This window comes from Branchiostoma belcheri, unplaced genomic scaffold (genome assembly GCF_001625305.1).
Source record: "Branchiostoma belcheri isolate BF01 breed outbred unplaced genomic scaffold, Haploidv18h27 scaffold54, whole genome shotgun sequence".
NCBI classification, from domain to species: Eukaryota; Metazoa; Chordata; class Leptocardii; order Amphioxiformes; family Branchiostomatidae; genus Branchiostoma; species Branchiostoma belcheri.
Window position 1 is genome coordinate 1,601,089 of NW_017804176.1, and position 23,599 is coordinate 1,624,687.

The 23,599-nt window shown below is 41.4% G+C and overlaps 4 protein-coding genes across 6 annotated transcripts in view; 2 read left to right on the top strand and 2 right to left on the bottom strand.

Annotated features, from left to right (window-relative positions):
- Window positions 1–6,328, top strand: part of LOC109481106 — a 55,155-nt gene extending 48,827 nt beyond the window's left edge. Inside the window, exons 24-33 of one of the 3 annotated variants that reach the window (XM_019783582.1) lie at window positions 176–337; window positions 1,406–1,444; window positions 1,890–1,985; window positions 2,291–2,377; window positions 2,541–2,666; window positions 3,027–3,197; window positions 3,626–3,725; window positions 4,895–5,068; window positions 5,417–5,628; window positions 6,032–6,328. In XM_019783582.1, coding sequence (XP_019639141.1) covers window positions 176–337; window positions 1,406–1,444; window positions 1,890–1,985; window positions 2,291–2,377; window positions 2,541–2,666; window positions 3,027–3,197; window positions 3,626–3,725; window positions 4,895–5,068; window positions 5,417–5,628; window positions 6,032–6,199 — 1,335 coding nt within the window. In that variant the 3' untranslated portion in view covers window positions 6,200–6,328. The remainder of the gene's footprint in view (window positions 1–175; window positions 338–1,405; window positions 1,445–1,889; window positions 1,986–2,290; window positions 2,378–2,540; window positions 2,667–3,026; window positions 3,198–3,625; window positions 3,726–4,894; window positions 5,069–5,416; window positions 5,629–6,031) is intronic. The other 2 variants (XM_019783584.1, XM_019783585.1) reach the window with 2 other exon arrangements.
- Window positions 6,329–6,733: 405 nt separating this feature from the next.
- LOC109481139 (tryptophan--tRNA ligase, mitochondrial-like) lies at window positions 6,734–11,459 on the bottom strand. The gene is made up of 7 exons (XM_019783635.1): window positions 11,316–11,459; window positions 10,955–11,113; window positions 10,136–10,234; window positions 9,429–9,509; window positions 9,088–9,170; window positions 8,768–8,886; window positions 6,734–8,457 (listed from the first exon to the last, which is right to left on the bottom strand). Exons 1-7 carry the CDS (start codon window positions 11,418–11,420, stop codon window positions 8,009–8,011), a joined length of 1,095 nt encoding a protein of 364 aa, XP_019639194.1. The 5' UTR covers window positions 11,421–11,459; the 3' UTR covers window positions 6,734–8,008.
- Window positions 11,460–14,665: 3,206 nt separating this feature from the next.
- LOC109481180 (steroid 17-alpha-hydroxylase/17,20 lyase-like) lies at window positions 14,666–20,100 on the bottom strand. The gene is made up of 11 exons (XM_019783684.1): window positions 19,583–20,100; window positions 18,973–19,103; window positions 18,433–18,606; window positions 18,198–18,291; window positions 17,744–17,902; window positions 17,369–17,490; window positions 16,976–17,062; window positions 16,397–16,522; window positions 15,976–16,215; window positions 15,254–15,413; window positions 14,666–14,939 (listed from the first exon to the last, which is right to left on the bottom strand). The coding sequence occupies exons 2-11, from the start codon at window positions 19,097–19,099 to the stop codon at window positions 14,744–14,746; spliced, it is 1,485 nt and encodes a 494-aa protein (XP_019639243.1). The 5' UTR covers window positions 19,100–19,103; window positions 19,583–20,100; the 3' UTR covers window positions 14,666–14,743.
- Window positions 20,101–22,638: 2,538 nt separating this feature from the next.
- Window positions 22,639–23,599, top strand: part of LOC109481080 (very-long-chain 3-oxoacyl-CoA reductase-like) — a 4,470-nt gene continuing 3,509 nt past the window's right edge. Inside the window, exon 1 of the mRNA XM_019783551.1 lies at window positions 22,639–22,674. Coding sequence (XP_019639110.1) covers window positions 22,639–22,674 — 36 coding nt within the window. The remainder of the gene's footprint in view (window positions 22,675–23,599) is intronic.

Here is a 23,599-nt window from a genome sequence, read left to right on the forward strand (position 1 = left end):
TTCAGACAGCATTGCAATTTGTAAGTACTAAGTATCGATAACATTTATGGTTGTTTTACCTGATCAATATATGCTGCATAGCTATTAGATTGAACTGTTCTAGTGCAATGTATTTTGATGGTTATTACTTCCTCAAAACTTTTGAGGTGACTTGCCCTGTTGTCTGACTCAACAGAAAAAGGTAGGCTGGCGCCACAACTCGCTGCGCATGCTGGTGTACGTGACAGACACGCCCGTGCAGTACGTGGGAGACGCCCGGCTGGGAGACTACATCCTGCCCAACGACGGGACCTGCCAACTGGACGCCAGGGGGGTGTTCGTCAAAAACGCGCTCCAGGTATAGCCCCCTAGCAGTATTTTTCTAGAACTGCAGGGGCGTTGTTGTTTGTGGTTATTTCACGAGTATTATGTCATTGCCTGGAATCTTTCACACTGAGTAGAATTTTAGAGTTTGATGTTTTCGGAGGCAAATCTAGACTTGAAAGTAAATCGGAATGAAAACACTTAGAACTTGTCCTTAACTTACTAAGTTCTTTGCAACTGCACGGATTTTCTACTGCATGAAGAAAGCATGCAATTAACATGCATGATGCAGCATTCTCCCGTGCGTTGTACTACTATTGCTGCGCTCGCTTCTGCAAATACCCAGTCTTGCCATTCCTACTTTGCACTGGACCTGCCACATACGAAGTAGTCCCGGTCACACAACAGACTAAACATCGTACAGAAAAAACTCTGAACGTGACCTAGTGCATTACGTGCCTAACATGCTTGCAGCCGCACGATCTATATGAGCATCTGCTTAAACTTGATATTCACAATATTCTATATACCTTGTGCTTGAATCTGCAGTTTTGCGCCCAACCATATATAACTGCACAATATCAAGAAGCCAGTAAATATGGTGTAATCTAAAGATGATTCCATTTTTCATGGGGCGCTATCAACCGAATCATAATTTCAAATGGGTACTAATATATATTAGCATAATACATTTGGTGCTATCATCCTCTTATGCCAAGTCCGGCCACCGCTTGTACATGTCGAAGAACGGCCCTGGCATGCCGGCCCGGTCAGTTAGCGCTGACCATGCCGTCAGCCAATGATACACTCCCTCTCTTGTTTTTGGAGGGCAGGCTACCAGCCAATCACGCTGCCTTTTGGTCGTGGGCGGCTGCGTGATTGGCTGATGACGGGTTGCCAGTGCTGACGTACGCAGTAACAAGGACGGATCGCGAGCTGGTAGGCCTGGGCCCTTGCTTGATACATACAGTACAAGCGGCGGTCCTGGAGTAAGAGGACGGGTGCAGTTTGCGTTAATGCTTGATTTGCTGAATGCCAACACTTGCTGCTGTAGTTTTTACCCATGCCTCTTCCCTCTTTGCCGCTTGTATCGTGTCTACAGTCAACAGGCTATGGTTGGAGTCCGACTCCGTATCAAATAGTAAGTCCGTGACTTCTATAGTGACAAGCGTCGACAGTAACGAATACTGTAAGATGTATACGTGACATGCGACTTATTTCAGTTCGACGTATCTCATTGTATCTATTCTTAGCTCTGATTGATATGCAATGGAGCCTTCTTTTATTGTTTTTACCTGCACATAATTCCTTATTCTATTATATGTAGATAGAATCACCAGAAAACGCATAACTTTCTAATAAAATGCTGGTTTCAACGATTCATTTTATGTTAACGTTATTCAACACAATGATTTACTGAGACCAAAATATGGTTTAGATACATAACGTAATATTCAGAACCACTTCTGAAGTTTCAAAGGACGGTACGTATGGTCTAGATTATTTCTATATATCCTTTTGTTCCTAGCTGAAAAAACGGTCTTGGAGCTACCTTTAACTATTGTTTTTCGATCACTTTCCCACAGGATTATCCTTCCATCGGACTTCTGAAGACCAAGTTCTACGACAACAGCATCGTCCCGATTTTCCTGGTACCCAAGAGACAAGTGAAGGAATACAAGGTATGTCAAATAGATGCAATATTGCAGCCAAGTGCGGTCCTGGGCCACAGATTGACAATGGCTACTTCTTGGTACTGTATTTCTATCTCCGTCAGGTATACCCGTGCATTGGATGAACCCAATAGCACGTAGTTCGTGGTACAGCAGAGGTTCTTTGACTTCAGTTTATGTAGCCGCTAGTTTCAACCTCACACTTCGATTTGTTCTAAGAAAATAAAGTGAAACATCGCGTAATCAAGTACTTACGTATAATATACATTATACATTATAATTTTCGTTTCACGCTGTTTCCTCTCCATTGTCAGAACCTCGCCAGCGCTCTGGATGGTCAGTTGGGGATCATGGAGGACAGCTCAAGGAACCTGGTCAAGATGGTCAAATCTGCGTATGAGGTAATGTTATCGTCTTGTTGTCTGTAAAACAATGGTTGTAACGGGCGATGGGGATTCTAGTGATGGATACAAATATCGGGCGGGTTGGTCAACGGATCTTCAGGGCATATTTCACACACGGTACCTTGTAACTTTACCTGTCCTACCTGTTTATTTCCGTCAGCATGCCCGATCAGAAGTGACCCTGCAGACCATGGACGTCCCTCCAGATGTGGACGTGAAGGTGACGGCCGCCTGTAAGGGAGATCTCAAGTACGAAGATAAGGACAGCTGTGCAGCCGGGGACAAGGTGAGTTACAGACCTAGCAGATAGGAAAGATAAACAAAAGGTACGGACAGCAACAGTATAGAAACAGTGGAGCTAAAGCTGTCCCATCGTTGTTGATGTCACGAAGATCTGGCATCTTTTGGTTATTGTATTCACCCTAAACGCTTAAATTTAGAATGTGACGACAGATAACAAAATGTTATTTCGGTACAGAAGGAGTAGGAGAATGATACATTAATGTATTGGCAATATCTGAAAAAAGAAAACGAAATGGTCTTTGACCTTGTAATAGTTTAATAACAACATTTGAGGCTGTTTATGATTTTAAAGAGTTCATCTTACAAGGTTTTATCAAAGTGACGCTGTTGTTGCTCATTGAAGGTGAAGTTTAACGTCCACGTGACGTTGGAGGACTGCCCGGCGGAGGACCAGGACTACTTCAAGATCAAGCCGGTCGGCATGCACCACGAGAAGACAGTGGTTCTGGACTACACCTGCAGGCCTAAAGTTGTCAAACCGAAGCCTTCCTTTGACGATTTGGATCTTACTGGGGTATGATATGGCTACATATATTTGCATATCTATTTGAGTTAAGTTTATTTGGGACTTCTTAAGAAATCATAGAGCTGTCTGATTGAGCATTAAGTAGACTGCAACAGTGAGGTGAGACTTTTCTGCAAACATGACAAAGTTGTGCATTGAATATTTGCACGTGTCGTCACAACCGCCATATTGGTTGGTTAAACTAAAAAGACTCAGACCCACACATTTGCAGGTGTATAACTAAGTACTACTTGATAATTACCCATACGTTACAGTATTTCAATTCAAATTTACCTGGTAATGCCAAAGTGCTGGTAGACAATATTCATGTTATACTTATAGTCGCGTGAGTCAAAACTCTAGATATCTACTGTGGTTAGCAATGAAAACCTACAGTTTCTTTCATCATCACTGTAAACCTCTTTCCGTTTTCACAGTTCCAAGGACAGGACGCGGAACTTGCTGTGGATAGCGACCCGTGTTCAGCCAAGTTTGACGACATCACTGATGTAATCACTGGTAAGGTACCAGAGAACGGTAAGGCACCTTTAGTTTAACCGTATAGCGGCCGCTTCACACGGTCTCCGCTAGATGGCGTTGTTGGCGTCGCTTCCATTGCGTATCAACAGCGCCACCTAGCTGACTGGTGCGAACTGCTGCTTCTGCAGGCTGGCTTTAGCGACGCTGCTGCACTTCTAAGGTGAGTGTTGTTTGGTCGCTGGAGAGAGCGACAGCACTTCAGGACCAATCGGAAGAAAGTCAAGTAAAATGAAAATATATCTGGAATGAAAGGGTAAAATGCTGACCGAAGAATTGAAGTCAAACAATGACAAAAACAACAAAAACGACATCAAAAGTTCCAACAAACTCACTAGCTTTGCAACTTAAGTATGATGCTTTTACGGACACAACTGTCCAAGACAACAAAACTTGTGACAACAAGACGGCAAAAAAGAAAGCGTTCCCACGAGGCTGCAGAATACATGTATATGGCTTCATGTGAATTCAAAATTCATTCAGACGTCAAAGCGCACCCTCCCTCAGCAGCTTCGTTGCAAGCTTTATCTACTGGCCTTTTCCTTTGAACCGTTTCCAATTTTCCCCTGGTTTGATCTGCACCTTTGCTATTTTCCTTTTCCCCTGATTTTTTCTGTGTCTTTGTGGATGTAGACATATAAGCCATATTGTGGCATCAACAACTACTATACGACAAGACATAAAGTTTTACATGACGTCTACATATCTTAGTATGTCTTTTAGTCATTACATGATCTCTGGTATGTGTTCACTATGATGATGATGTGTTCACTATGTTTGTATTCCATGAAGGAGAGACTTAAAAGTATATTCCATTGTAAAGGCGCGGTCACATTCGTCGAGGGTCTCTGTACAGTTTTGATTTTGTCATAGAGCAGGCTATGACAGAACCAAATGCTGAGATGGGTCTAAAGAAGCTCTTTCCATATTAAACAGGACAGCGCCATTTTGTGTTTTACACGCATGATTCTCCCAAGAATGCACTTCAGATTGTAATTGGGTGACAACTGCACGACAAATGTGACCATGAAAAAGAATCATGTATTTATATATATTCGTGTCCATTCGTGTTTTGAAATTCATTCTGAGAGTAGCTCTGTATGTAGTCATATGAAATTTATTTGAGTTTTTGTGTGTTGTAACGTTGACCGTTTGTCCCTGCCGTACAGGTGATGCTGTCGTCGGAGACGTAGCGTACGCCTTCAGCGGCAGCTACCTGTGGAAGATGGGAGCAAACGGCACAGAAGACCCGGTCAAAGTGGACGAAATGTTCGATGGACTGACCGAGGGGATCGACTCTGCCTTCACGTCACGATGGACCCGGATGATGTACTTCATGAAAGGTCATAAAGCAATAAAATTATGGGAAGAATATGATGTGTTCTAAAGAATGTAGAGTTCTTTCAATATACATGTATACAGCCTTGAATATACAGCTTTGAAAATATCTACTTAACCAACGTTTTGGTGACTCCTCAATCACATTCCTCATAGCCAGAATGGACTCTACTACTCCTTGCCGCAGGGTGGCATTGTGCCAAAGTTGCTCTCGTAAATGTTTATTGCCCAACTATGAAACAAATGAATTGTGAAGAATCTTTCACACCAATTTGTAGTTTTCTGGTAGTATTAGTGTTGACATCTTCCACTACTGAAATGAATAACATGATCATCCATGAATGCCCATGCAGGAAGTCAAATTTGGCGGTACACCCAACTGCACACCGGAGAAATAGATCTGGACAACGGCTTCCCTCGTAACGTCAACACCACGGGCATCCCAACCAACCCTGACGCCTCTCTGGCCCGGGCGTACCAAATCTTCTTCTTCAAGGGCAACAAGTACTGGCTGTGGAACGAGTTCAGCGGCCGTACTGCTCATGGATACCCGCAAAAAATAAAGGTATGGGAAGAAGTATATAAGTATGCTCATATATAAATATGTGGAAAGATGACGATGCAAAAAGTACTAGTATACATGTATTTGAGGGCTACCAGTGCAGGTACCATTCAAATCAACTAATCTCAAAGTCGATCTTTCGATAGCGAATACGTATACGTAAACTGCCCTGGCTACCAAAAGATCTGCTTAGAGATTTATAACTTTACTAGATGAATTTGTTTATTTTCTTTCCCATTTTGCTAATTTTTCTGGGTTGCTTGGAACATCTACTGACAATGGCTTCAAGATGTTTGAAAACGTTTGAACTATTGATTCACTGATATTCAAATACATGTAGCTGAGTCTGCCGCCATGTTGGTGTCCCTATGATTTCACATGAAAAACTCCCTATCTATCCTCACAGGTGTCCTGGCCGGGCGTTCCTGACGGTATCCAGGCGGCCTTCCACGGCGCCGACGGAATGATCTACTTCTTCAAGGACGACAAGTACTACATGATGGACCAACACCTGCTGGAGAAGGCCAAGGAGGAGTCTCGCGAGAACCCGCGACCATGGATGGGCTGTAAATAAACTGTACCATGTGCTGCAGACAGGGTCGTAACCCCACAGGACAGTGGGGCAGTCAGACACACTTCTACTATACTATACTGTACCATCGATTAGGCCATAGCAAAACAACACAAGCTTCTGTAATACAACATTCAGTACATAACTGCAAACAGCAAAGCAAATTGCTTAGTGCAAATATGCTTGAAACATGAACTACACTAGTGAATCTTCAAGTTGCAAAAAGACATCAGCTGTACTCATAAGATGGAAGTAAGAGCATGTTCCTTGTTGGTAAAGATAAAGCCAACAGACAATAAAAACACAATCGTATGGTTTAGAAATGTGAAAATAGCACAGTTGAATGTCCTTTTATGGAAGAGAAAAGGTATATTTGACACATCAAAGTCAGAAGTGTTCTACATTGTAAGGTCTAAGCTGGCTACTTGCCTAGTATATACTGAACAACTTACCAACAAAAAATCTTAATATGGATAAGGTCGGCGCAAGTTAAAACAAGAATGGGGCTAAAATCCATATTAGTAACGCAAGCTGGAATTTGCATACTTGTGTATTATTCCTGGAAACCATTACTATATTTCTGATTTAATACATCAGTATAGTATACATTATTATATATAGACTGTGAGTTTAAGTTTGTTAACGTGAGACACAAATATCAAGAATGGTGCTAGTTCTATTCAGAAGATACATCGAATACTCTCATAGAGTTTAACGCTGACTAATGTTCAACACATTGTGTTTAATACACTCGCACTGTCTCTGACAAGTAACTTGCAAACTATATAGTCACTACTTAAAGGACTATGAAAATTGCTAGGTGAAAGGAGCCTAATGTATCATTTAGCGTTCATTTTTAAAAAGAGGAATATGTGCGATCTGTATTGTTGTACAATTATTTACATTTTCTTTTGATATTATGAATATGCAAGAGTGTGCTTCATCCAAGGGTGATAGTATGACAACACATTGTTGCTTGTATCTTTGACATGGCGCCTAACACTTTTATTAGAACTAGGCTACTTTAGAAAGTTTTGTTGTTTAAGATTAGGTATATTGCAAATGTATAGTTTCTAGCACGCTTATCAAATAATGAAGATGTACTACTGATTGTATAAGCCGGTTCACGGTTTGACTTGCGCATGTGCAATGTGATGCATTGTGGGTAATATGTCAAAGTTGAAGGTCATTTAAACAAAACATATCTGGACATGTATCATGCATGGTCAGGACAACTGTTTACAAGTTAGGGGCATTCGCCTTTGACCTTGCTCAAGTGTGGTTTAAACCGTAAACCGGTTAATTCCAGATAGTACAGTACTCTTGCAACTGTGCTTGGGGGAAGTAGGGCTAGATTTGGGCTTGGGATTTTGTGAATCATTGTGGTAAGTAGTTCTAGACTACTGTGTGGAGTGGAAAGCCAGCATCAGTGCAGGGCAGACTTCGGCAAAATGGCCAGTTTTGTTGTGGATTATTTGTAACGTTGTTCACAAATATGAATTTTGTGTATTTCTCTATTTTTTCAATTGGCAATGATAGTACCATAAGAAATCAGATAGCCTTTCAGGCACTGAAAAGAGAGAAAATACTTCTTTGAGACTATCACTAACACATGTTGAGTATACCAATGTGAAAGGACATACGTTTTTTCTATACTTTGGTTTTGGAACATATTTTTGTTTTTAGCAAAAATAGCTGCGCATTATTGTCAAGTACCTTTGTTAATGTACCTTTGTTAATAAATCTGCTTCCCATTTTCTTGTGTGTATTTCTATATAAAAGGTTGCCAACTTTCTATGCAAAATGCGTGGGTCAACTGAAACCAACAAGTTTCTTTACCTCACTGTAAGTCTTCTCTGCAAAGTCTCTTGCCTTTCTTGCACCGTCTCTTAAAACATCATCTAAGAAGCTTCTGTCTTTCTGAAGTCTCAGGATTTCTGTTCTTATTGGGTCCAGCTTGGTGATCACAGCATCTGCTACGACAAACTTGTACTTGGCTGTCTCTATCCCTTCATTCTGTTGACAGATCTCTTCGTATGACAAACCTGTACAGGCGGAGTGTATTCTGACAAGATTGGAGACACCGGGTCTTGTATCAGGGTCATAGGTTACAGCGGAGGTGAAGTCTGTTACAGCTTTCTTCAGTTTCTCACGGATGACCTCCGGTGAATCCGTCAGGTCGATGCGACTTTTGGGGTCAGCTTCAGACTTGCTCATCTTGCTGTCTGGTTTTCGCAAGCTCTGAACCTTCTTAGTGTCACCTGCAACAAAGCAAACATCACTTTGAAACACGCTGAAATCATAAATGCCAGGCTTTCTTAACAGCTGTCAAACAAACTTACACTTTTGATGATCACAAATGATGGCCCATGGAACCTCTGACCTTGATATACTTACTGTTTGCTATTATTGCAACCCATACTAGTATTAAAGGCCCTATTTTTGCCACCAAACTGGTGATATTTTAAGATTTTTTTCATCTACAACAATTTCACAAGCAAACATAAACAGGCACACAAAAAACAAGACCTCCATACAAGAAGATAACGAGTCAGATGTCAGCAAACATACCCAGTATAGCTGTAGGTTGTGGGAAGTACTGTCCATAGTGGTAGTTAAATGTAGTGGCCAAGTCCTGAGCCAACTGTAGATGTTGTACTTGGTCCACTCCTATTGGAACATGGGTGGCTCTGAAAGAAAGTTAACAAAATATTGTACATTACAAGAGACAAATTTTTCTTACACTTATATGCAATCCATCAATTCATTTTAATGGTAATGTAATATGGGTGTAATTTCCCATCCTCATGACATTATATGCTGACAAACATAGCATAAATCTTGCAACCTATTCAGGAAAGAGCTATTTAGTGCAGATGTTCCAAACTGACTTGTAGAGTAGAATGTCTGCTGCCTGTAGAATGGGGTAGGTGAAAAGGCCGACACCACCCTCCTCTTTGGGACCCGACTTTACCTGAAAAATATCACAAGGATACAGACTGATGGTCGAGGAATTATGAATTTATGCAACAAATATAACACAATTTACAGTAAATATATATATGTATATATATATATATATATAGCAAAGGAAAAAAAGTAATCATTTCATTTTCTTAATCTTTCCTCTGTCGAGATGGCTTCTTTGTTCCAAATTTTGACTGGTTACGTGGTTTGGCAGCTAGGATAGGGTTAAAATCAAATGATGTATGAAAAGTGTTGTAAGACTGACCTTCCACTGTGGCAGGTGTTTCAGTCTGGCCATGGTTGCCTTACAGCCAAGAACCCAGGCTAGCTCGGCATGCTGGGATACCTGCCCAAATATGGTACGACTAAATGGTAAATTTGCATAGACATAGACTCAGTCCTATATGTAAATCAGACTCTATTCCTAATTACCTTTGCAGGAAATATAGTATTTAAACTACAGATTTGTACAAATACTGAATACTGTTTAAATGTACATAATTGTCATTTCAAGCAACATTTGATTGTATTGTTAGAGATGTACAAAATGCAGCATCAGAAATACTTCACTATATATTATTCATGAAAAGGCCTTCATAACTGTAGGGGGGCCTGCATGCCCTTTTCCGTAGAGCGTAATCGGCCGTTTCAATTCCACCAAGGAGGTTAAATACGTAGAGCGTAGACGGACCACTCTAATTCAACGTAGAGCGCAATTGGCGCACTTTGCGTAGAGCATATTCGCCGTTTCAATTCAACGTAATGCGTTGTAGCCACTTGGAATTTATCGCAAAGCGTAATCAAAAGTTTCCGAATTCAGCGTAGAGCGTTGTCGGGACCCCCCCCATGCAGGCCCTTGTAGTTTACAGCAGGATTCTAGCCAGATTTAATTTTTTTCCGTCATCCTACATGGAACATCATAGCATTCATTCATCACCCACACTGGGCTACAGTCATGACATCAATACCCACACTTGACTGTTGAAATAAGATGCTCTTGTCAGGGTCTATACCACAGGCCAGCAGACATGCCGTCATGTCATAAATGTTCTGTCTCAGTTGGTCTGGATCCTGGAGCAGGAAGAGTGATGATATCAATGACATAAAACAAAGTAGTCACAGCATAAAAAGTGCAATAATTATGTCAGGTGCCTATGCATTTTTAACAATTTTAGAAAATATGTAACACTTTACAAAAACACATGAACAGATATCACATACTGCTTTGTGTGTGTTTCATAAAACTTGTATGTCATTCATACCAAAGCTTGGGAGCCCCTGATTATGATTCACACAGATCCATCATGTTTATATGGTTTATGACAGTGGCACAACACTGCACAGAAAAATATTAAAACTAGAAAGGCAACATTTGCAATGCACAGCAAATGCATAATGTTTCCCTTCACATATGATCTGCTCTGTTAAATCTGACTCAAAACACATTCATACATATGGTGACAGGAGTCTAAATTCCTCCTACTATGAAATTGCAACATGATGTAACCCAACACCAGTTACCATGGTGACAGATGTCTGGTTCAGGTCATTGACCTTATTGGTTTGGAGAAGAAAATGAAGAATAGCCTGGGTACCATCCTATTTGTATGCCGGGGCTCCCACACTCCCCCCTAAGAAATATTGTTTAGTGGGGAGTATGGGAGCCCCGGCATACAAATTGGATGGTACCCAGGCTAAAAGAAGAAGAGGAAACAGAAAAAAAAAACAGTTAACATAAAAAGTCCCACAATGGCATATACAGAAGGAATGTGCCCGAGACTGAGTAGTTACCTGTGGAACAGTGATGGAGTGCATGTCCACGATGCTGTAGATAACGTGGTGCCCCTCCCCCTGCAGCTCAACCCACTGTTGGAGCGCTCCCAGGTAGTTCCCGATGTGGGGAATCCCTGTCGGCTGGATACCTGAGAATATCTTCTTGGGACTCTCATCCTATAAGGATTTACAAAGATACTGGTGACTCAAAGTGGAATTGTCCGTGGCCCGTATTTAAAGACTGAACCGCCAGCATAAAAACAACAAAAACATACCAACTTCGTATGCATATGAACAACAAAGTCGTGGCCGGTTCTTGGCCATTTCTCTATCCCACAAGTACCTTCAACCTCACAATCTTCGCAACTATGTCTCTTACCTTTGGAGTTGACACTGTAGAATTATTGCAGCGTATAACGTGGCGGTGAAGTCGTGAGGAAGAAAGACTGCACACGCGAGAAAAACATTTCATGGGCAGCGCCATTTTGGATTTGGACTAGTCCACTCATGTATAGGGGTATAGACGTTCAATGGGACGGTTCGCATTTTTGCACTGCCGATATATTCCGCCTTGTGGCGCTATTTATCCCTTAATGCTTAGTCTCTACCAGACTTTAATGATGGGTTGCTAGAAAATAGTAGAAATTGGCCAAATACTAAACAGAAGAGTTAGCCGGCAATATAAATACACGTGGCCACCGCTCAAGGCAGAATATTGCCTGCCACATTGACAGTTCGTATCTCCTAGGCCACTGGAACCAAGGTCTTGGAATCGGTATTGAACATTTTGGACTTGTTTGAATGGATGGAGCTGGTAAGGTACTGTATAAACAAACCTGATCATGCAGGCATTGCACTGCAGACAAAAGCGAAACAAGTGTAGCTATTATATGTATATATAAACTACAATCTGATAATGATACGAACGGGATTTGGAAGTAACGAAATGAACTTATCAATAAATTTACGTTTGAATGAGTATATACAATTACACAACTTATAAAGAAGCAACAGACCTTCATCCAAATGCATATTCTTTATTAGCTTCTAGTAATATAACGGCCCTTTAATTAATTTGCACAGATATTTTGATAAATTTCCCCATATTACATTCATTAGTTTAATTACCTCTTATAGGAAATAACGCAGCTTTGAATTCTCAGTTCAAACTGATCAAGTTTCCATATCGGAGTGAAGCCCACTACGTACTAGAAACCATAGATTAGTTCCATGCTTGTAACATGTCGTTTATACTTTCTACATATGTAGCTTCTAATCTCTGATGTATAAAACGTACTAAATATATCCCACTGTATATGTAAGAATGTATTGCAAGTATACATGTATGCATGTAGTATACAGCTAGCAGTCCTTTCAACTGAGAACTTGAAACACATCCTTTTCCCTATAATCTAACTCCTAACGCAAAATTAGGTGAAACCGAAAGTAAAGTAGTCTATCATTAGTGCTGGTAAATACTAAACAAGACTTTTGAAAAAAGTTTATCTCGGCCGCTGGCCATGTAGTTTTGTGTTCTTTGAGGATGTCCACATAGATTTGTGTAACTGCTAGAGAGGAAAGAATGTATTACCTAGTATGTTCATACCTGTAACACCAAACAGGGTAATAAGTTGGCTTCCATTATCATTTGCTTCAATGGAATTAGTGAAAAATATTAATCTCGAAGCAGATGTTGGGAGGGAAAATGTTTAGGTAGAGATACAGATTTTCATTTGTGATTGAAGATTTGAGAGACAGGAAAGAGTTTAGGATATGTATGTGGAGCTAATTTCTCTGTTAGAGTAGGTTACACAGCTCTATGTATGGGGAAGACATTTTTTGGAATCAGTAGTGTCATGTTGTATATTACAGAGGAACTATGTTTCATCTGTATGTTTCATTGAAATTGTAATGTCTGGACAATACTGATGAATAAAGAGCAAAGATGCATGTGTCAAAAGTGAAATGTTTTATTTTGGTATAACTTCATGAGACAACACAAAATGGAGTGGCTACAATAACAGAGCTGTCAAACGTTATCAAGCTTAATGCACTAACATATTGTTAGGTTGTACGAATTCATAAATTTGGACGGGGGGGGGAGGGGGGCGATAACGTAACTCTGTTTAAATCTGTTCAACAGCACGAATAAAACACAATGTAATTGATTGCCCTTGCCCGTAGTATCTTTAGCTCCATTTCTATCCTATGGCTCTATGCCTAATACCCTTATAATTCCTGTATATTTTGCTATTTTTGCTAAGTAAATACCTAAGCAGCCTCATGCGTTACATCCGGGATCTTCGATATGGGAAATTCCATTCAGGCCACTAATCAAAAGCGACATCTTGCGACCGAGGAATATAGTGCACTTCCATAACCTTCGTCTTGACTTATTCAGATGTCTCAAGGTAATATTAAAACGTAATTTTTTAAACTTGGTTTATTGGTGCAATTGCAGCAGTTATTACCAAATCTTTATAACATTTAATGCATGCTACTCTCATGTCCCTAATAAACATACCCCCCGGAATAAACATACCCCCCGGACAAATCTTCAAAGTCTAATATACATACCCTCCGGAATAAACGTACCCCCCGGAAAATGACCAAATTGACAGGTGAACGGTACTAAAATGTGCTCTTTATTTCAATACCAATGTATGGGCAAATCTTTCACTGTTACTTTTGATTAGGAATATAAATATACTGTACTAGTACTCAACAAACAGTGTCGACATTACAGCCATATTACACCACTAGCAATAGGGGTGGGTACCTGTTCGGCTCTTCCAGGTCCAGAGGATCAGGTCCAGGTCCGGACCTGTACCTGTACCTGATTCTGAATACCGGAGTTTCAGTACCGAATTTTTTGCTAAATGATCATTGCTAAATACAATATAACGTTAAGTATATGTAACCACTACAATAATTTTCATTTTATTTTATTTTTATTTTATTTATTTTATTTATTTTCATTTTATTTTTTATTCTGTTTTATTTTATTTCATTTAATTTTATTCTATTTTATCCGTTCTATGCATTATCAAACTTCTCCTCTACTGCTAGAGCTACTAAAACTTCAGACCGAATATATTAAACATTTTAATTCGCCCCCTCTAGCGGTTTGGGCCAAATTGCAGCTTTCCAAAAAAATCCAAGATGGCGGCGGCAGATCGGCGCGGCTCGGCGATATTTGCCGATTTCATTGTATTTTCCTTGGTCTTTTACGCGATTCAAGCAAAGAAACAAGTTGACCACAAGAACAAAAGAGTAATACAGCACTGGGAATCTAATGGTCCGTTTTGTTGGGCGGTAATTTCTCATTTCAAGTGAATATTTACGTGCGTCACAGTGATTTATTCACCAATCAAAAGCGACATCTTGCGACTTAAGCAAATATGGAAGGTTAATGTACATAATTTATGTCATTGATTTATTGGTCCAATTACCGCAGCTATTAGCGAAATTCTAGAACCTTAAATGCATACTATGATATTAAACAATGGTTTTGTGGTAAACAGCATTTCCTCTTTTTTAGCAACTTCGTTGTATAAGAATAACGACACTATCATCCGGTAGCTCGACCCCACAAAGTAAAGTATACACGCAGAGTAATTGGTTTCTATTGGTTTTTTTTTTTCACGGTCGAAATCAAGATTTTAACATTCAACGTACATATTTTGGAGCACAATACCTCGGCCGCTCAGGCGGCCGAGATAAAAAGTAGATACTGAATGAGCAAAAGAAAACAAAAACGCAGACATGCGCAAGACTTCATGATACACTTCCTGCAGGTCACCAAATTCACTTCCGGCAGGTCATCACCACCTTATATGGATAGGGGGTGTTTTGGACGCCTCCGCCCTTCTTATCAGGGGCGAGGTCAGGAGGCCCCTCCCCCTCCGGGATGGTGAAGCGGAAGTTCTGGACCAGTCCCCCCAGCAGGAGGAAGGTGTCTGCTTTCCCCACAGCTTCCCCTGGACAAGCACGGCGACCGGCACTGATAATGAGAAAGAGGATGATTACTTCTGGGCACAGTTGAAGTATTGTTTTGAGTGACTGTGCGTGTGAGTTTGTGTGTTTCTTGTCCGGACAGAGTAGGTTCACAGGGAGGAAAGGGGGTGGGGGGTGGTAGGGATGAGTGATGGGCAACATGGCAAGAGGTCAAATTTGGAGCAGAGAAAAATGAGCTTTAGTCTGGCTGGGATAGTGGGCGCTAGCGGGAACTTTGTGTTATAAGTAGTCCTTGAAAAGAATTCGGTTGTTACGTTTTCTGTAGAATTTAAAGGGTTATTTCCTTGACTTTGAACCTACCCGAAGGGCATTAGAGCCGGGGGTTTGGGTATCGGTTTCCCACTCTCATCCAAGAAGCGTTCCGGGCGGAAGACGTCAGGATCTCCCCACGTGTCCGGGTCGTAGTGCAGGGCCCACAGGTTAGGCATGATCCACGTGCCCTTGGGAATCCGGTAACCTCCTGAGGGTGGGGAGGTCCATATGATATGAGGATATGACATAATATGAGGATGCAATATGTGGATTCAAGAAAGGAGACTTTCAGTAAACCAAAGGAAAATGTTACTAAGGGTATCGATAGTTGAAATGTCATGGCGCCACGAAATGGCATTTTACACGTTAAGAACTGAAGTTAACTAGTTCAAAAAAAGCTGTAAGTTAGGAGGTACAAACATTTCTCGAGTTCAAGAGCTACACGGCACCCCAAAATCATGACCATAACAGGTCCGTAACAAAGATACAAACATTCACTAGGGAATGCATTATATTGATTCTTTATTGACACAACAAAAAAGTACAGAGACTTTTGTATGGTCTTCTACAACTTAACTAAAGATCTAACAAAGCTAAATACATGTGTGGATAACGTCATCTTACGTACAGAGTATATGTATGATGTAACAATAAAGTTAACTATTCTCTAACATGTGGTCTCTAAGATCGATATAGTATACGTGGATTTCATCTCAGACCAAGCTTTAAGGCTTCGCCATGATGCCATGAGTGAAAAGAAGGGTACTTACTCAGCGTAGTGTCCACAGTTGTAGTATGTGGCAAAGCTAAAGGAGCGATGGTTCCCATCCTCATCACCTCATGGATGGTTGCCTCCGTGTACGGAGTAGCCTCGCGGTCGGACAGCTCAGGCAGCCTGTCACGGCCCACCACACTGTCTAACTCAGCAGCCACCTTCTCCTGTATCTCCGGGTGGGCAGCGAGGAACAGGACGGCCCAGCGGAGGGTCAAAATCGTCGTGTCTGTACCCCCTGAGGAGAGACCATGCTTACATTGCACCAGGACGTAGTCTTTTCACATTATGCATAAACATTGAATTCATAAAGTAAAGATTTATTTATACTAGATATGGACTGGTACGTGGAGTATTGATGAGAGTGCATGTCATCATAGAGTTCATAAGACATTTATTGAGGAAAACCAATTGCTTACCCCCGAAGATGTCTGAGATGGTCTGCCTGAGGTGAGTGTCTGTGAGAGAGTTGATGTCCTGGATCCCCTCCTCCTCAGCGTCCTTCTGAGCCTTGATCATGTGATCGGTGATGTCACGGAGGTTGCCTGTAGAAGCGCACATCAACATTCACTTTATACGGAAGGTGTTCTTCATAAATACATGTGAAGCGATGGCCTTAAGCGTCTAGACATCAAACACATACTGCCGCGGTACTTTAGAAAGCCAAAGCGATCTTCCAATCGGTCTCAGCAAAATTAAAGTATTTTTTCAAGAGTTTATTCATTGCTGCGAATTCCTCGCTGTTTCTAAGCAAATATTCCACTACCACTTTTCTCCAAGTCTGTGGTGAGACCATTTTGAGCCCAATACGATCTTCCTGTCAGTCTGCGGGTACACCATCCCAGTCTCATCTCAGTTCAAAATGTATATGTATTTCAAATACCAACGGACACACAGGCAAACAATCAGATTAACAGGACAAGACCTCCGTATGTACACACACGGAGGTAATAAGTTACTACATGTGGGAAATGATGGCCAGCTTAGTGTCGCCTTACTTGGGTCAAATGTTTCCCGGTGCTGGTCCAGGTGATGCTGCATGATGTCCAGGAAAGATCTGGTCATTTTTTCGACGGCAGCTTTGCCTGTATAGAAGGTAAACGCAATGAGTGGCTTTAACTTAAACACAATGGCAACCCTAGCTATTATGTGGTCTATCGATGTTCTTCATTTGTTAACGTTGTAACAGACACATTTACAGATTTGGAACACCCCATCTGCCCGAATGACTTGGCACACAGGACGCTGGTGCCACAAGGTTGATTGATTGATTGACCTCCACATCTTGTCACCGGCGGTGACACAAGCCCAGGATCCAAACATAACTGGACAAACAGACAAACATGCAAACAGACACACAGAGGAGGGGAGGTAAATATGCAGCTACTCACCCGGGGTAGGCAGGAACCCAAGTGAAGGATAGACGTCAGCCAGAAGACCCTGTGCGAATACTTCGGCTCCGTCCTTGCTTACTTTTATCAGAGTGTTGAAATCCTTGTCGTCCATATCATACCTATTACAAATTCATGGACTGTAATTTATACAATTTCAGCATTTTCTTACAAATCACATGTCTCAAAACAAATGTAACACAACGAATAGGACCCTTTTATGATTGAAATACAAATAAATCTGGATATCCACATTTACACGAATTGTTGTCAACGTTGACAGGAATGATGAGATCAAAATTGCCGTGCTGTACTATTACAGTATTATCACGTGCATTTAAAAGCTGAAACTTGTACATGTCGGTGGACCGATACCTTATGCCGAAGGCTGCGGAACAAATGACGTTGTAGACCAGCTTGTAAATGTGGTCTTCAATGTTCACTGCTTGACCCTCCATCTTCGAGAACTCTGCGATGGTCTCCTCTAAAGACTCGTGGACTTTACTTTGCAGGTTATCTCCTAATGCGTAACCCCTAAAGGCAATCAAGCAGCAATTAATGAGATTTTTGGGCCATACGTTTGATACAAGCTGCTACCATCGCATTGTGTTCCCTATATGGAACGATTTCCGTCAACAACTCAATATTGAAATGGCCAAACATCTACTTTGGTATCCATTCCAGGCCATACTAGCCTGTTCTGTCACTTATTCTGAAATTAAACCTACAGCATGTCTACTTTTGCTTCTCCAGGTGAATGTACGTCAAACGAGTGTGGCAAATGGGTAAATATCACGAAAACTAGCCACACATATTGTCTCCACCCTACCTGATGGCGGTGTGAAACAGTTTCCGGTGTAGTTTCCATGTGGGACTGTAGTCGGTGAAGGCTATGTCCTTCCCACCTTCAGTAAAGATGTCCCCTGGAAAAGAATTCCACTTTCGTGAATATGATTTCTGGCTTCTATAACGTATTGCCATACTCTCTCTCTCTCTCTCTGTCACACTCATCACCACGTACTGTCCAGTGTACTTTCTGATATTGATACTGAGACAGTACATACCTGACAACATGGTCGGCCTGCCTGCGAACTCCGCACCCTTCTTAACGAAAGCCTCCCTGACAGCATCCAGACTGTTCAGCACAACCACGTCCGTCATGCCCTGCTTCAGGCTAAACACGTCTCCGTATTTCTTAGCGAGCTCGATGAAGGTGAGGTAGAATTGACCGCCAAACACTGCACAAGAGAAGACACCATACATTTGCTGAGCACCTCAAACACCAACAGGTGCCAGCATCCGAAGTAAAGCAGTCGGGCCCCAGAAGAAATCTTTTTGATCATTTTGAAAATATTTATTAATTAGTCTGGCTGTAAGTGACATTGGATACATTCAGCCAAACAATACAAACCAGAACCAATAAAACAGGTTTTGCGTAAAAATGATCATATTGACCTGTATGTTTTACTGCAGATGCTGCACCTAATGCTGACTTTGGAAGAGAGAATGAGACATAGTCTCACTAAAAATGATGTATACAAATGATATGTATACCTGTACTCATTTGTAGTTAGATATTAGAAGATATGAGATAATGTACTTACAGGTAAGGTTTCCGATGATTGGCCAGAAGAATGGTCCAGGAGGCATCCGCCAGCGTCTGACATAGTCCCTCAACCACGTGACCAAAACCAGGGTCACTAACCCCACAATTATCGTCATCAACCACATCGTCCTATAGGGCATGTGAAAAAAGATATTATTGACCATAAATGTTTATGTTAAGGGAACCCTGCTTCACCCTCGGGGAGACTAGAAATCCCCTCAGTGTGCGGGACTGGAGATATACACAGAAACCTCGCCCCGCCATGATGGGGTAACTATTACATAGTTCTTTAGATTACTAGTTTAGAAACTGTAGCTTGGAACAAGAGGTGATTCCAAGTATTACTACAGTGCAAAGAGACTATTCATGTACTAGTACTCAGTTCCGTTCTGAGGCTGGGTATTCATATGACAATGTAAGACACCATCTGCTATAAGCCTTATATTACGAAACGTCATACACGAAGGGTGAACGTTGGGCCCGTTTGTACAGTCTAGCTATTAACGACAGAGGAATGTAGGACTATGGAGGTCATTTTACCTCCTTGGTAGGACTGAATTGAACCCTCTAAAATTATAGTCAAGAGAAGTCATGGAGTCCCACAGTACCTGCTGCTTCTGAGGGATCAGACACAGTGTTGTACACAGTATGATTTGGAAGTTGTAGAGTGGTCCGGTTTCACGCCGGGGTGACGAGTTGAAGAAAGCTGTTGACGTTCCTAACAGAAAACTACAGCTTCCCCTGGCAAATGGTGAGACCGCCTCAAGCAAACGCCCCAGTGTGGCCGCATTATATAGACCCAGTGGTTCCGACCGATAGGACGTAGCAAGCTTTGTTTGCCGACCTATATAGACCTTTGACATCGTAATCTGTCCACTCGTGCGAGAAATGCCAAATATGGCGAACGACGTCGACCTACAGGCTGAGTTACATATGTACATCACCCCGCCCGCATGTCGTTTCCCGCGTAATATACATGGCAGGCTTGCTCTAATTCAACATTATGTTTTCATTGCCGTTATATTGCATTATGTTTATGGTAGCGTCTATATTCTTGAATGAGCGCACATGTGATCACATGTGGTTTAGCACTGTTACTCAATAACCTTTGATGGATTGTCATGAAACCAAGAGACTGAACCTCCTCGGTAGCAGCAGCGGGCAATGCACGGACACCTGGCACGGACCCAACGTCTCAGTTTACTGGATAATCGCTAACCCAGAAGTAGGAGAAGAATATATATAATATAATCTCTAGCAGATCTGAAAAGAGCAAACATCCCCTGGGAAGAGACAGAGACAACAACTGTAGTTAAGACTCTACAACGGACAAAATGGCGGTGTTTGGCCATAACGTTATAGAAGCAGCGGGGATAGTCGCACTTTTGTATGTCGGATCCAAGGTGTTGTGGGGCGTTTGGCAGACAGCAAGACTCTACTTGTTTTCTGGGCGTCTTGGATCCTTGGACTTGAGAAGTTACGCAGGAAGGTGGGCAGGTAAGAAACGGATATTCGGTACAGAAAAAAGCAGTTACGATGTTTGACCTTTGGTCACCATGAGGGCAGCGTTATGTCAATGGACTGCCACGATTGTTTTGGATCTAGCTACTCCGAAGATTTATTGTCACTTCTCTGTATTTCATTTAGTTGTTACAGGTTCCACCGATATCCACAGCACGAAAACAGATATTTAAGCAAACTTTCCGCAATATGTAAAGAGGTTTTAAAGGTGGATAAATATTTAAGTTGACTTTACGACTTCGTAAAGGTTGCTGAAAGGTAAATTCCGCCTTTCCGTCACCTTTCAGTGGGCTTAAATACGACGTAAATATATACAGACATTTAAGCAAACTTTCCGCATATGTAAAGAAGTATTAAAGGTCGGAAAATATTTCAGTTGACTTTACGACTTCGTAAAGGCCTCTGAAAGGCAAATGTTCCGTTTCGTAGCTTGTTTTTTAACGTCTAACCATGTTCCAAATGGCAAATAGATAAACGAGTTAATCGCCCAGCCGGCTTCACACTTTCATTTTGCTTTATTTGTGAAGCATGACAAAACTTACATTACTTTTATGTCCTTCGCGTGAACTTACAAAGTATCCATATGCAGACACCCAATGAGGAACGTGTCATGTGATAGGGCGGTACCCAATGGGATACAAGACAGCGAGGTTCAAATCTACCGGACTCAACTCATTTTTATGGCGTCTATTTCGAAGATACGTCGACCCTTGTTGCATTCCAAAACGTGTTCTATTCCAAATTATGATTTGGAATAAAACGAAGTGGAATGCACCTGCATTCCAAAACATGGTCCATTCCAAAACATGATTTGGAATAACACGAGTGGAAGGCCTGTTGCATTCCAAAATGTGATTCATTCCAAAACATGATTTCTCGTAATCACGTGTCTGGGGGCGGAGCCTTGTACTTCTGAGGGCGTGGCTAAACGGATACGTGTCTGGACATGTTTGGCTACAGTCTGAGACGTGCCAAGTTTAATGATGAAATGGGAGCGTTTTAGAATACCTGTGTCACTTATCGAACACACTTATCGAATATCAATAAATATTTTCCTACGTTTCAAACTGGTAGCTTTTTGCTTTTAGCATTGCCCATGCTGTCTGACTTTGTATATTTTGACCATCTAAACCTCCTCAGTGTTAGTAAGGGCACGCCCGACACCCATGCACCTGCCACTGCACGGCAGAACCATGGTAAAGCTCACACACAAAGTGTGGCGACCATCCCTGTCACAATCTAAAATTTCGTCATATGTTTCAACATAACAGTAGCAATTCCACACTGTTGTTGTCGAAACCCTTTCCCAAGCCCACATGTCTGAAGCACGTTTTGGAATATTCTATTTCGTGTCTTTGTCTGAAACATGTTTCGGAATATTCCATAACGTGCCTAGACAAAGGACATGAAATGGAATATTCCAAAACATGTCTGGAGCACGTTTCGGAATATTCCATATCGTGGCTAGATATCCCATATGGGCCGTGGAGACCACATTCTTACAAAATTAGGCTTATTTGTGTAATTTAATGACACAAAGTAATGCTAAATATTTACAAACTTCACTTTAATAAGAAAAGTTTTAACTAGAAATGAAAGCTCCTTGCTATAAATTACGTTCTCTCTTCTGTGTATAAACAACTATCACGTGATTCTATTAGCGGGAAAATAATGAGAAACGGATGCGCAAGCGTCCGACCATTTAGGACCGCACACTGATGGAGATAAACTCAGACCAGAACCAGGCTATGGAACATCATACCAAGGACATTATCGTACTGACTGTTCATGGACGTCAATTTTCCCATCGGACGTACTAATATACCTTTGGCACGCTAAGTTCGACGACATGTTCAGACAAGTAAACACGACGTGATTTAACACAGTATCTGTATACAGGCAGCCAACGGACCAAATATGGAAACTTCGGATTGAATAATTAACCACCATTCCTGTCAATTATTCGTGATTGACAGCATGGCCGGTCACGTTTTGGAACATTCCAAATCGTGGTCCATCTGCGCCATGATTTGGAATACAATATGTGGAATGCCTGCTGCATTCCAAAACGTGGTCCATTCCAAATCATGATTTGGAATAACACGTTTTGGAATGCAACAACCCTCGTTCTAATTGAGACATTATGGCTGAAGTTGAGAATCTCATGGAGCGAGGAAAGGCAAGAAAAATTTTTCGACTTCTTTAGAATATGTTGAAATTGGTGGAGGCCCAGTCGCAAAGAATCCAGGGGCTTCTAAGCAGCGGCAACGACAACACGACTCTCGGCCCGGCTCGGTCTGTCTGACAACAGCCAGGAGGACGGAGGAGAAATCTTTCACAAAACGCCGTATACGAGGGAGCTGATCAAATATATGTTTGGAGATACAAGTAGTCAATTCCTTGTATTGGTGAGCTTAGTTTAGGAATGTATTATTTTGAATTGTTTTCATCAAACGTAATCTGCAGCTGGGGAGGGATACGTAATAATGTGACAATATGGTATGAGCTAACATCTTCTTCTAAAACATTTTATTAGGAATCATTGTATTTTGTATGTTTTACTCAATAAATTGTTCTCAGATCATATCTGTTTCTGTCATCGTATTCACATATACCGACGTAAGTTAAGGTTATGCACAGCCGATCCAAATGTTCGGAAAGGCAACTTAAAGCTTAAAATTGTCCGTAAACAGTGATTAAAGGAATAGTTTACAAAGCCTTTACGGACATAAAAGGTGCGTAAAGGCACTGCTAAAGTGCAAATACGTATCTTTACAGTACTACGGAAAGGGCACGTAAAGACAATGTTTACGAGGGACCTAAAGGCAGCTAAAAGACCTCTTAAATTTTAAGTAAACGCATGCTTTCCGACCAAAAAAGGTCCGTAAACGATACTTAAAGGAATAATTTACAAAGCCTTTACGGACATAAAAGGTGCGTAAAGGCACCGCTAAAGTAGTGCAAATACGTATCTTTAAGTACTACGGAAAGGGCACGTAAAGACAATGTTTACGTACACGGAAAGGTGCCGGAAAGGTGCGTAAAGATGGAAATTACGCCGCCTTTAAGCACGATTTAAGCATGCTTAAATATGGTTTTTCGTG